Consider the following 14,280-nt stretch of genomic DNA (forward strand, 5'->3'; position numbering starts at 1 on the left):
AACATGTGTAACCAACATTTATTTCGTTTTCTCAGTGTATCACTTATTAAATAAAAGGATGTAGCATCAGCCAGGATTCTGCAGACTTTGAACTATAGATGGTGTTTGCAGCACCAGATTGATAAATCCAGCCAGGACTAATGATATACTGTATATAATTTAGTCATTGTATTTTCAGTATTCAATAACATTTAATGTGATGTCAGTTGAAAGGATATATATGAAGATGCATACAGTTATACACATAAGGTTGACTGCATACAGTATAAGACTAGAGCGGTATTAATAGGTATAGGAGTTACCATTAAGGTAACATATAGAAATATACATGTAATTTACGGCATACATATGAAATACGTTTAACAGGAATGTGCCCACAATGTCTTTGAATAACAGCTTTTCCAGAGATAGGTGAAGTAGTTATTTATACTGGTATGTTGTCTTATGTAATGACATGTAATGTTATGTTATGTACTATGTTATATGAACCTATGTAATTTCTATAAATATAGCAGGTGATGTAACGTTATGTTCATGGTAAGGACTGTACATAATACTTATCCTACAACTTCATAAACTTAAGGATTTACAACTGAACCATATGTTGTGGTGACATTATTATGGCACTAAAATGTCGGTAAGCCTAACCTTCTGTAATTAGGAGAATAAGAATAACACGAGTATATAAACTAATCCCCAATTTGGGTTTTCCCAAGTAGGCCCAGACTACTATTGATACTTGGGTGGAGGCACTGAACTGATAGAGGAAAGGTACACCACTTAGAGAGAGGTTAAGGGTGGGTACATTATACAACATGGGAGTTAGTAACCTGGTGTCCCCTTAGTGGAAAAAGGGGGGGTTACATTAGTAATGTGGTCTTGAAGATCACTAGAAAAGCACATATGCAAATATAAACAACATTGTGTTAAGATACTGTAAGATAGTAAATAAATACATTCTGAGTTCTTGTTACCTGTAACTGCTGTCATTTATTATTCTCGCGATTAATACATACAGTAAGTACATAATAGTCAATGGGAAAATGTGGGCACTATCTTTTAAGATGAGCCAAGGTGGTGCCTCATTTTAAATACAGAGTGTGTGCTCTTTCTGGATCTTTGGGAATATATGTGCTACTTGAATACATTTACGTAGGCAAATATACTTTATACTCACGTCCTGACCTGGATGAAGCTGTGAGACACACAATGGAGAAAAACAAAACATTTAAGCGGTAACCTTCAACTATAAAAATATCTAATTTCTGGCTGAAATTACATGTTTCTTCTTAAGAGTATTTGCTAAAAGGCAAGGTCTGTTTCTTTGGTTCTATGCAGCAGATTGGGAAAAGATCTAAGAAGGAGGTAGACTAAATATGACATACCAGTGTGATCTCAAGCTGTCTACTCCAGAGGTTCTCAAACTCGGTCGTCAGGGCCCCACACAGGTCATGTATTGCAGGTAACCTAGCAGGTGCACAGGTGTATTCATTACTCACTGACACATTTGAAAAGATCCACAGGTGGAGCTAATTATTTAATCTGTGATTCTGTGAGGAGACATGGAAAACATGCACTGTTTGGGGTCCTGAGGACCGAGTTTGAGAACCTGTGGTCGACTCTGAATTTCCTACAGCACAGCTCAGTAGAGAATGTCCTAAATTCTTCTACAGCACAGGTTCTCAACTCGGTCCTTAGGACCCCAAACACTTCATGTCTTCCAGATCTCCTCACAGAATAACAAGTGAAATAATTATCTTCACCTGTGGATCTTTTAAAATGTGTGAGTAATAAATACACCTGTGCACCTGTTATGTCATACATCTTAATTTATGATTGCCATCACCTGTGTTGGTACACCTTTCTTATCAATTAACTAGTTCAACACAGGTGACGGCAATCATAAAGGGAGGTCCAGGAACAGAGCATTTAGTCCCTCCTGGAATGGGTCGCACGTGCTAGGTGACCTGGAAAGAGTGAACTGTTTGAGGGACAGAGTTTGATAACCTGTGGACTAAAATAAAAGTGTCCAGATATAGGCGCGGCTTACAGAATAAAAATCTCTCTTAAATATTGCACATGGTTATTTGGGCTTGGCTAAAGAAGCTGACGATTATAAAAAAAGAAAGATCTTGTGTTGCATGTAATGTTAATTCCTACAAAAAGAAACAAAGCTAGAGATCCCATGTACAATTGTACATAGTGATGGAATTACATTTTTTTGTGTGTGGGTGTGTTTTTTTTAATACAGAATTACATAGCCCTTTCATTTCATTTTTAGATATTTAAATAGGTAGACATAATGCAATACAAATGAAAAAAAAATAAAAGCAGAATACAAAAGCTGAAAGAGATCATGGGGGAGATGTATCAAACTGTCTAAAGTGTGAAGAAGTGGACAAATGGAGAAGTTTCCCATAGCAACCAATAAGCTTCTAGCTAGCATTTATCATGGACATTTTATAAAATGATAGGTAGAAGCTGATTGGTTGTTATGCAACTTCTCCACTCTTTGGATACATTACCCCTGTCCCATTATCTTTAGAACAGATCACAGTTTATTGTTTCCCATTCTATTAGATAATGCAGTCTAAAGGTGGCCATACATCAGAGAGGGGTTTCCGCGATCCTGCGAAGCGATCGGAAATGCCGATCTGCCGTTGATGGTCAGTGATCTGTCGCAGGATCGCTGACATTTTCCATGTTAAATGTCCCCGATTAGACAATCACGATAATTTTTTGATCGCAATCGCCAAATCTGGAAAACGTTGGATTTCTGCGATCCGGGTTGCAGCATCGCGGGATCGCGGTAATCCATCGCAGATGTATGGGGCCCATAACTCTTCTGCAGCCAGGATGAACCAAGCTAGCAATATAGGAATTAATTATTTGCTTGTCTTTACAGTGATATAGTCCATACATGCATTGCAGCATATTTGCTTTCTGCCTAAAGTACAGGTACAAAATATTTGTTCTGAGCCACACCCACATATAAAATACCAAGATCCATAATTCTGACATATTATAATAATAATAATTACAAGAGAGAAATATCACATTTGCCCAGTGCCTCAAAGTAGACTAAAGAATAGTAACATCGAGAAACGTGCATTGTAGCTTTCAACCAGGAAGATTGATAAACAGAAGGAATAAAACAGAACACTGTATCCACCCGGATAAACTAAAATCGCTGGACCGTGTCAAATGGAGAAACAGGGGCAGAACTGGTCGCAATTGTCTTGTGCTTTGTAAAAAAAAGTCTTCATTCTTTAAATGTGGATATAAGGCAAAGTTCAGTGGCGTTACTTCCCATCCTGTCGTTAAGCCATATACCATTTCACGCAATCAGATTTCGAGATATATAAATGAAGCACTTCTTTCACCGGGAAGACTAGTACCTCCATAAAATCAGGTTCTCCAGCAGTTGTGATTGGAACAGTCTTTGGTATATTTATGTATTAAAGTTTATATATATATATTTATATTTATATATTCTTTGGAACAAATTAAATAAAGTCTGTAGAAAGTCCAAGTAGACAGAAGTTTTTTTCTAAAGGCTGCCATGCTCAAGTTCACTGTCCACCTTTTTCTTTTGTCTCTCCATCACAGCCTCCAGCTCGGAAATCTTTTTGGAGTCCTAAAAAACATCACAAATTAATAAATTAGAAAATCACATGAATTTTCACACCAAATAATTATTTAAGAAGGCCACCAGTCTATTCAATCATATTTTCTTATATAATACAGAGGTGGTGGTACTCCCAATAAGAGTGAATATGCATTTCTCAGACAAGCGGGGACAGGGAAAAGACTCTTCTAGGTAGGGGCACTCTTTCTCCAATGTTTGTTAGTATTAAAACTTAACTTTTATTAAGTTTACCGATAAATAACATACACCCAAACAAATTGTGAAAACAGTCTTCATGTGCTGATATGTGTGAAGTGAAAAAGTCAAAATAGCATATACAAAATCATGAGATCCTAATATATATATTTTAGAGGCAGCAAAAATATTTAGACAACATATATAAATATTTAACAAATGGTAAAATTATTTTTTTTTTAAATTGCACCAGAATATGTTAAGAGAGTATAATCCTCAATATGAATGCTCTATACCTTCCATATGATGCATGTTATTTAGTCAAAGAAAAGAGGTATATTCATGTTAATGATATTTGTGTAGAAAGAATGTTTATTAGGATAGTTAAACATTGTTTTACGTATTCTGCTGCTCACTGTGTGTCATAAGACAGTGGACAGTGAGTGAGAGATAGGTACTCACAACTATCCTATGAAAGAGAAGAGAGAACTGTAATTGGTCAGTGTTTTCCGTTCTGCTTTTGGTTGTTTGCCAGGGGGCATTGGACAACCAATGAGAGACTTACTGGGACTGTTGATACTACAGTTGTAAGGAAGTAGACCAATTAAAGTTAATTCTGTTGTGACAGTGTCACTTTGTAAATATATTGCAATACTATTAATCTTCTTAAATGAGCTATTCTTCTAGTAAATGTTGATAAAAGGATTCAAACCCAAATACCACGCATTTTACCCTGCAGCTTTAAAGCAAGGAGTTCAACTGAACTCCTTCTGATAAAGCAGGAGGGCAAAATGAACATCAGAGCTAAATGAGTGCCTGTCTTTGCTCAACACAGGACAGCCCTGCACCAGAATGATGGCCTATTTTTGACCTTCCGGTCACTGAAAGGTATTCCTACCATATGTAGGCAAAGAGGTTTATTATGGATAATCAGGTGATATTGCAGAAATAAGCCTAGCTCTTACCATATTATTTGTTGATACATAAGGGTTATCCTAAAACTTGTGACAGTGTTTCTGTATGGGGTAGCAATTTAGCACACCCAGGGCAGGATTAAGGTCTGTGGGGGCCCTGGGAAACAAACATGTGGGGGCTCCTATTAAATGTGGATGAACTGGGGGTATGCACAATGGGGACCTTATGCAGAGCCCACAGTAGTGGTGCCCCCTATGCAATACCTCCATTAGTAGTGTCCCCAGTAGTCATGTCCCCAGTAGTAATGCCCCCTGTTATAGTGCACCAGTAGTAATGCCCCCTATATAAATGCCCCCAATAGTAATGCTTCCTGTAGTAGTGCCCCAGTAGTAATGTCCCAAGTAGTAATGTCCCCTGAGTAATGCCCCCAGCAGTAGTGCTCCCAATAGTAATGCCCCCCCCCGTTATGATGCCCCCAGTAGTCATGCCCCCTGTGGCATTGTCCCTTGTGGCAGTGCCCCCAATTTTAATGCCCCAGTAGTAATGCCTCCTCTAGTAGTGCCCCCTGTATAAATGCCCCCAGTAGTAATGCCCCCGTAGTAAAGCCACTTGCAGAAAAGAAAAAAAAAAGTAATACTTACCTTAAGCCTCGCTCCCGCTTCCGGCCGGTCCACTTGGCTGCTACTCTGCACTATGGGAGAGACATCATGACGTCTCTCCCATAGTGCACTGCGGGAGCCAGAAGATGGTGCTCACGAGTGAGCTCCAGCCACCGGCTCTGACTGCCACTGCGGGGAGGAAGCCGGATGCCCGCTGGTTACAAAATCTCAGTGGGCGCCCGGCAAATAGAGCCTCCTTGCGGCGCCAGCCTGAGGTGGGCCGGAGGAGGCAGAAGTGGTTCCGTCTTCTTTGGCCCACTTTAACCCCAATGGGTATGGGGGCCCTTTAAGTGTGTGGGGCCAGGGACAACTGCCCCTGTCGCCCCCCATTATTCCGGCCCTCAGCACACCCATTGATACAGTGTAGCTATAGTTAGCTGCATATGCTGGGATAGCAAAGAAGACTAATAGTATTGTAAGACATTTACAAAGTGACATTGTCACAGCATAATTAACTTTAGTTGGTCTACTTCCTTACAAATGTAGTATCAACAGTCCCATCCAAGTAAGTCTCTCATTGGTTGTCCAATGCCCTTGTGGCAATCAACCAAAAGCAGAACTGAAAAGACTGACCAACTACAGTTCTCTCTTTTTTTTCATAGGATAGTTGTGACTACCCATCTCTCACTCACTGTTCACTGTCTTATGACACACAGTGAGCAGCAGATTATGGAAAACAACCTTTAACTATTCTCAGGGCCGTAACTAGGGTGGTGCGACCAGTGCCCTGGCACAGGGCACGGCAGGGCAGGGGACGATGTTCGGGCCTGTCAATTTTCTGTTAATTATCATTCTCACTTGTAGCTTTCTCCTATTTTATCCCCAGCATCTCCTGGCCGTCCCCTATCTCTTCCCTGGCCCTTTTGCGGGTGTGTTATCTCCCTATTTAATAAATAGGAGGGCGCCAATGCTCTTTCTGGCACAGGGCACCAAAAAGTCTAGTTACGGCTCTGACTATCCTAATAAACTTTCTTGCTACACCAATATCATTAACATGCTGAATATACCTTTTTTCTTTGACTAAATAACATGTACTATATGGAAAGTATAACACATTCATTTTGAGGTTTAGAACCTCCTAATATGAAAACAATTGTTTCTAGGGAATCCCACAAAACGTCTAACATCATTGAAGCATTTAGGGGCCGGCAAGTATCCAACTTGCCGCGAGATATGGCGGTAGATACTTAATTACTGAAGCAATTCAGCATTGCTCCAGTGCAGTGGCAGCTGATCCAAAAAGCAGCTGTCCCCGCGTTCCTTAACACTGCTATCGAAAAAGCAGTGTTACTTACCATGGCCGACTGCGCATGTGTGACCACAGGGCACTCAGATCAGAGGCGGCAAGGGGGTCTCCTCGGGTTTCCCTCTTTGCAACCCCATACCTCCTTCCCATGGGAAGAAGCTGGGCTCTGGGAATCAACACCATCTGAAGATGGTGTTGGTTACCACAGGCAAACTCCAAAAATTTTCAGTATTTAGCGTTTGCTGAATACTAGGCGGCCCCATCGGGCCCCTAATAATGAGCATTTCCACATGTTTAACAGGCCTATTGATAATGAATAGGCCCCTTAATGAGTATTCATGGGGTTCTGGTTCCAGTATTACAAAATGGTGCCTCTACTGTCTGTAGGCCATATGTGCTCTTCTGCTGTCAGTGAGGCCTGGGTACCAGTTCATGGATGAAGAGATTAATATATGAATACAGAAACTATGACTAACACGCCTATGTACCTAAAGCTGCAAACTTACCTCAAGAAGAGCTTTCTGAACCATGACCTGGCTATATACCCTGGCACCTTCTTCTGAACTCACAGCTTTAAACTCGTCTTTTCTGAGAGAAAAAAGCTGAGCTCCATTTAACACCCCAAGGGATTTTACAGTCCTAGAATGACAAAAAAATCAATGCATTAAACATAAACCTTTTACATTTCTGTGCAACTAAATTATTGATAGGCCCTGCAAGTACCAGTTCTAAGACTATGGAGCTCATTCAGACCCACTCGCTAAGATGCATACTCTCGCTGCTGCCGATGGTATGCAGTGTGTATGCATCGTGTATACATCGCAGTGCGCATGTGTCTATCTTAGCGAAAGTTCACAATGCACTCGCACGCTGCGCATAGACAGCCCAGCAGAGTGAGTGACAGGGGAAGCCGTTTGTAGGTGGTAACAGGGGCTGGCCATTAAAATCGGGGAAGTGGAGGTGCAAACGCAGATGTGCCTGAGCATCTCAACGGTGTTTTAGAGGTGTGCATAATTATAAGACCGCATCATAATACATGTCACCTGGCTTGTTTTTACACTGAAGTGCTCGCAGTGCTTGCGGTAGGGTATGGTCTACCTCAAGCGCTGCGATAGCATCCGATGTACCGATGGTTGCATACACTTCCTGGACATGATGTGCACAAGTGGGCGTCTTAAAAGCGGCTGGTGGGTGTCTGCATACACTATGGGATCGCTCTCTAAGAAATATTGGGCGAGCTAATACATTGCTGTGCGGTAGCACTGCCTACACAATTTGCATACACATCGTGCGAGCGATCGCATTTAGCGAGCGGCTCTGAATCAGGCCCAATGTACATGCTGGGGTTTGCAATGCGTTTTTTTTTTCCAAACATATCTTCATGAGCAAGTAAAAGCGCATTGTGTTTGTATTTCATATGTGGTTCATACTTGTGTTTAAAGATGCGATTACATCATCTATTTTCTTAAGCGTGGATTCACAAGCTACAGCAGGTGTGCCAATAATAAGAGGTTTGTCACAGAGAAGAAGCATAGGTTACACCAAAGGGAATTCCCACTGTTCAATATCCAGGTGACGTAAGTGACTATATTTCTACATATTGTACAGCATATAAGGAATTACTAACTCTACTAAAAGTACTTACTTATAAAAGGAGCATACTAACAAAAAGAACTTTGCTTAGTAACATTGCTCATATGAAATATGAGACGGACTCATGATTCCTATTTTGTGTGCAACAGTGCTACTTACTAACTACGCTTACTAACATTGTATACACTAAGGGCCTGATTCAGAGCCGGACGCTCTGACCAGAGCACTCGCTCTGAATCAGGGCCCTCCTCCACTAAAATGGAGCGTCCTCCTGGACGCTCGTATACCTGTGGGTCACCACCCACAGCATATACGAGCGTCCAAAAAGATGGTCGCGATGGTCTTGACCATCGCGACCATCGGACTTGCGACGGAGACCCTGCGGTAGGGTCTCCCAGCCACAAGCCCTGGAGTGATTTTGGCTCTATCAGAGCCAAAATCACTCCCACTGACATCACTAGTGATGTCAGTGGGGCCGGCTTCAGACGGTAGGCGTTCCCATGGGAACGCCTCCGTCTGGCCGGCACGCCCACCAAAGGGGGCGTGCTGTCAGTCACCATCGACAGCACGCCCCATTTGGTGCGAGACCCAGAGCGACAGCTTGGCTGTCGCAGTCCAGGTCTCGCGCATGCGCACAACGGAGCTCCCTCCGTCGTGTGCATGCGCAGTGGGGAACCTCGACCCACTTGCGAGCGTACTGCCGCTTGCGAGTGGGTCTGAATGACCCCCTAAATTTGGAAAGAACTAATGATTCCTACATGATGTGCAATAGTGTCATTTAAATAGTAACTTTTTGTAAGTCTTTTGTTTTGTTTTTTTTAGCTGCAGGGTTACATCCTGCTAAGTAAAACTATATGTGTTTAGGTTTTTTGTGATATTTTATATGTCGGATATTATGCAATGATTCATTTTTTAGTAAATTGATTAATTATCATTCCTGTTAGATGCACAGCGCTCTCTTGATTTTCTTTGAAAGGTAAAAACTTCTTAGAAAATTCATTATCTCTTTGTCTTGATTGAAGATTGACAATTCCTTCTAGAGTGCAGCAGTGCATCTAATTATATTTTGTCACTGGTTAGACCAGCGCCCAAGTTTTTTAATGTGTCCACTCAAATACTGTCACTCTAGAGTTGTTTCTCCAAACCTGGCACATATGACAACATATAACAGAGCATATATAAGAGGATCCAAAGATGATAACTCACATGGTGTTAAAACCCTTGGCCTGCAACCAGGCAGTGACATCTCTGGGGCTGGACTCGTCAGACAAGGGAATGGATGTGTCGAGCGTCCTCTGTATAGACAGTGTCTTCTGTGGTGCTGTTCGGCCATTTGCCAGTCTGAGCAACAGCTCTTCGTTCATGCTGTCAAATTTGTCTGAGGAAATAAATCATAATTATCAAATAAACAAAGTTTGATTTCTTTTGATTATAACCTTTTAAACTCATTACAGTATTTAATAAACTCACTATATTACCTGATGATAATCCCTTTAACTATTGTTTCAATAGAAGATTGTCTTTTTTTGTATATTTTTTTTTACTGCAGTCTGCCCTGAAGTAATTGTAATTCATATTGTTTCTATGTTTCATAAATATTTAATATGCCTTACACTACATTTACATACAGTACAATTACTTATTCAGTAGGTTGTGATACATTTTGATGCATAACCGAAACAATTTCTACTGGGAGAAAAATAAATGTTATTTATCACCATTACCATTTAGCTACTGGTCAGACACACTTCATCTTATCCAACCCGGTTCTTACCTTGCTTCACGTGGTTCTGTTCTGGATGTTGGCTGTCTACTGTGTCCCACGGCACCTGATTTTTTTTTGCGGGTTTTTGGGGAGGAGTTGGTGGTTGAGATGTCTGAAAAAAGCCAAGTGAAAACGTCAAACCTACAGCTGTAAATGATGTAGTGTAATAAACATTGGGTGCAACTCAATTTTCGGCAATGGACATCACCACAAAATCCGTCTGTGCACATTACCGATTATTACTGTACAGAGGGCCGGATTCACTATGGATCGCTTTAATCCATTGCACACATCCGTAATACTTAGCAGAATAGCGAAACCATCGGTACAATCGAGTACCATCGCAGCCTCACGCACACTTGTAAAAGCTCTGACCTTACTCAGAAATTGCTAGCAACCACGCACGCTTTGAGACCTCAGACTGCGTAGGCTATCGCAGTTGTAATTTATGCACGCCCCTGCAACGGCATGCGAATGCACTGGCACACCTGCGTTTCCCCGACCCCCGTCACCACCCACAAACGGCACTTCCTGTCAATCACTCTGCGATGGATCTGCATAGCTTCTGCAATCACATTCCATATCGCGATAGCTAGTTTGCGCACTGTGATGCATATGCAGAACGCAACAATCGGCCGATTGCGTGCGTATTCGCAGTTGCTCATTTTCCTGCTCGTTCCCTACGGCGTCCCTTACCAACTGTTCCGGAGGCAATCTGTGACACATTGCGAGAATCTCCCCCGTTTGAATTTATGCAGAGTTCAATGCAATTCCATTTACGGCACGTATTTTGCTATGTTTATGTCTATACCTGCTCCGTAACCAAAGCTACAAAACAATGGGTGATGGAGAGTATTGTGTAATTAATTTACATTTCCACTTTCAAATGAAGGAGTGTAACTGGGCTATAATGGGGCACTTTCACATAGCGAATGTTCACTGAGGAAGCATCAAGAGGCGTCACCAGGTGTGGCACTAATTTATTCCTCGTTGCACTCACCTATCCCTTAGCACAGTGTGAATGACGCACGCATGCACGCCTTATCTATCACCGCTGTGGTTCTGCTCAGTAACACCACCCGTGGGGACGGACCGACAATAACCCTATGTGAGCCTCAACCCTATGTGATCCTCAACCCTATGTGATCCTCAAATGCTTTGGCAAAAAGTTAAAATGGCAGCCTTTACTGTGTGTAAGTGACATGTCCACTTTAAATGTTGAGAAGATAATGTTAGCAGCTTATCATACCTTTGCTGGACTTGCAGGTTGCTGGATTCCATTTTGTTTTGCTTTGTTATATTCTGCTGCTGTGACTGGAGCAAGTATGTTGTATGGGACAAAACCAATCTGTCCAAAACGATTCTGCACTTTCCACCATTTCTTGGAATCATCCAAAACCTTTAAGGAATGGACAAAAATGGCAAATCAAAAACATGTCTTGGCTGTCATTAACCCTTTCATGCATAGAGGTTACTACAGTGGACAAATGTGTTTAAGTCATTATCTTCTCTAGAAATCCTTTTGACATCACTAGTGCATGGTTTCCTCTTATTTGGACCTTCACCAATCTTAGAAGGTATGCCACCTAGTGGCAGCTTTTAATTCCTACAAAAACAATAAGGTCAAAATAAAATGGCTGAGAAAAGTTCACCAGCACTGGGCACCTGAGGGATTTCTGTCAAATATTTTTACTCAAAGATAGCAAAGCAGGTACAACAAAATTAATTCAAGGAAAGTAATGTTTATGGCATAATATGGTGGTAGTTTTGATCAAATATTCAATATATTTTTCTCACAGTTGATGTAAAATCATGTCGACTTCAGTGGATGTCGGCAATACAAAGATGCAAGGCTTATCCTGGCATATAGGCCTAACCTAAATATTTTCCTCATCTAATAGCCGTATATGACAGCTGATAGCCTTATATGTTATCTTAACTTTTTACATTGTAAATGATTTAAAATATTATCATTAGTAGCAGCTGTGGTAGTAGTGCTTTATTAGTATTGTTTTTATTTTCTCCAGACATCAAAAGCATCTAGCAAAAGGGTTAGGTACAGAGTTGCAGAAGGGATTCCATCACATTCCAGTGATACTGACACTGACAGTGATAATGGTGAATGGCAGCCAGACCTGTGGATCTCATGGGTCAGTGTGTGTGTGGCGATGTGCCCACACAGACGCAAAAACAGCAGATGGTACATTCGGGTGTTCTTTCACTTTCTTGATGTGACTTGTGTAAACGCATTGCTGCTGTACTAAGGGCCTGATTCAGCAAGGAACGCAAATGAGAGAACGCACGCACTCAGCCGATGGTTTCGCACTGCACATGCATCGCAATGCGCGTGCGCGAACTACCAACTGCGATGGGAACTGCGTAATCAGAGGCTACACAAACACAAGACAGAGTGATTGACAAGAAGTGCCGTTTGTGGGTGGTGACGGGGGGAGGACGAACGCCGGCATGCCAGTGCGTTGTGACGCCATTACAGGGGCGTGAATAATTAAGGCAGTGCGGCGGCATATGCAGCCATACCATAAGGTGTGCACAGGAAGTGGCCAAAATCCTGCGGCTGGTCAGGTCAACCACTAATATGCTAATGAGTCCGACGGTTCTCGATGTTACCGATGTTTACTCTATCTTGCGTACTGAACAGGCTTTGCGTAAAAGGAGACGGGGGGCTCAATATGCCACTGGGTGACTGTATCTTGTGCTGCAGTCTCCGTGCGTATGCTTTGATTAGCATATTCTCGCAGCGTATGGGTGCGTGCGTCTGTTTCCATGCTTTCCTTGCTGAATCAGTCCCTAAATCTCTGTATTCAATATCAAGAATCAGTAGGATTTCAAAGCATCCATTGCTTGAGCAACGATCAACCCTGGCTATATGGGACAACGTAGAAGAGGAAGACTAAGTGAGACTCCACCTCCGTTAAAGCGCAGTGTGGTGGCAAAGTCAAAGGCGCCCCCTGAAATCAGGGTCAGTGTGGGAAATCACTGGCCAAAGCTTGCGAATGCAAAACATGCTAACAGGTGCCACAATGCAGCTTGTACATGTAAAACTAAGTACATCTGCATGCAGTACATATTTCTAGCCAGTGTCCAGGTTGCTTCTCCTTTCACACCAAACATTAAAATCAGTCAAATTCAGTTTCTGAAAAAGGTTACATTTCTAGGTATGAAGCAGACTCAGAAGTAAATGACAATATTTGTGTTATAGATACTGAAGACATTTTAGTTTCATCCATAAATAGGCATAAAAATGCATACCTCCCAACTGTCCCACATTCAGCGGGACAGTCCAGTTTTTGTGGGACTGTTCCGCTGTCCCACCCGCAGGCCACAGTGTCCCGCGGTGTGGGGGAAGTTGGGGGAAGCATACCCCATACAGTGCAGCGTGTATGCAGAGCGAGAATAAATGCTGTGAGCACAGGGGGGAAGCCCGGGGACAGCTCAGCATCTCGGAGATGCTGGGGACGCCCCTTAGTGATGTAAACGGGGCCATCAGGACACGCCCCCTTTACAGTCAGGCCACGCGCCCTTTTCGGGCGTGCGCACGCAAGACCCGACTCCCCTGTGCAAAAAGTTGGGAGGTATGAAAATGTGTAGTTTTCACCTTAGAGGATATTTTGTTTCTGGACAAAAAATACAGTAAGCAACATGATAAGAACAAATTGAAACCATACCGGACATTTTTTTTTTTCATTTTAACTTATTTGCAAAAAAAAAAGGACTTTCAGAGTTAAAATACTGTTGCACAACAATAGGGCAATTTTTTAAGTTGTGAATGCATGTTGTCCTGAGTGGACAACATGCATTCACAACTTAAAAACAACTTAAAAAATTGCCCTATTGTTGTGTCAAGTATGTATGTGTCAAGTAGACACATGTATACCTTCTTTAGTTTTACAGTTTTAAATAAGTAAAACCTTTTTAGTATTTTTGTAAGCATTGAAGACTAATTTAAAAAAAAAACATTTAAAAAAATCTTGCATTAGGTTATCCTAATTCATGCATGAAAGAGAGAAGTTCTCCAGGGAACCTAATGCAAACAGTACTCACTAATACAATACATACCTCCAGCATTTCTCCATGTAATACTGACAGTTCGGTGCTATTTCTGGCAACAAAATCATACGTGCAGCTCACACACTTGCTGTCAGTCTCTTGGTGGCTGCAAAAGAGTAAAAATTATATATAGATAGGTAACACATTCAATGAATCCGCCACTCAAAAATGATGAGGTAAACAATAATACCTTGCTCCGGTGCCCTCCTTA

The 14,280-nt window shown here is 41.8% G+C and overlaps 1 protein-coding gene across 2 annotated transcripts in view; it reads right to left on the reverse strand.

The window, feature by feature from the left end:
- Positions 1-242: 242 nt before the first annotated feature.
- Positions 243-14,280, reverse strand: part of EPS8L1 (EPS8 signaling adaptor L1) — a 141,944-nt gene continuing 127,906 nt past the window's right edge. For both annotated transcript variants that reach the window (XM_088450941.1, XM_088450940.1), the window contains exons 17-22: positions 14,079-14,175; positions 11,251-11,400; positions 10,011-10,113; positions 9,443-9,614; positions 7,150-7,282; positions 243-3,637 (exon numbers count right to left, since the gene is read on the reverse strand). In XM_088450941.1, coding sequence (XP_088307067.1) covers positions 3,551-3,637; positions 7,150-7,282; positions 9,443-9,614; positions 10,011-10,113; positions 11,251-11,400; positions 14,079-14,175 — 742 coding nt within the window. In that variant the 3' untranslated portion in view covers positions 243-3,550. The remainder of the gene's footprint in view (positions 3,638-7,149; positions 7,283-9,442; positions 9,615-10,010; positions 10,114-11,250; positions 11,401-14,078; positions 14,176-14,280) is intronic.

Source organism: Taudactylus pleione, unplaced genomic scaffold, assembly GCF_031769625.1.
Source record: "Taudactylus pleione unplaced genomic scaffold, aTauple2 ptg000535l, whole genome shotgun sequence".
NCBI classification, from domain to species: Eukaryota; Metazoa; Chordata; class Amphibia; order Anura; family Myobatrachidae; genus Taudactylus; species Taudactylus pleione.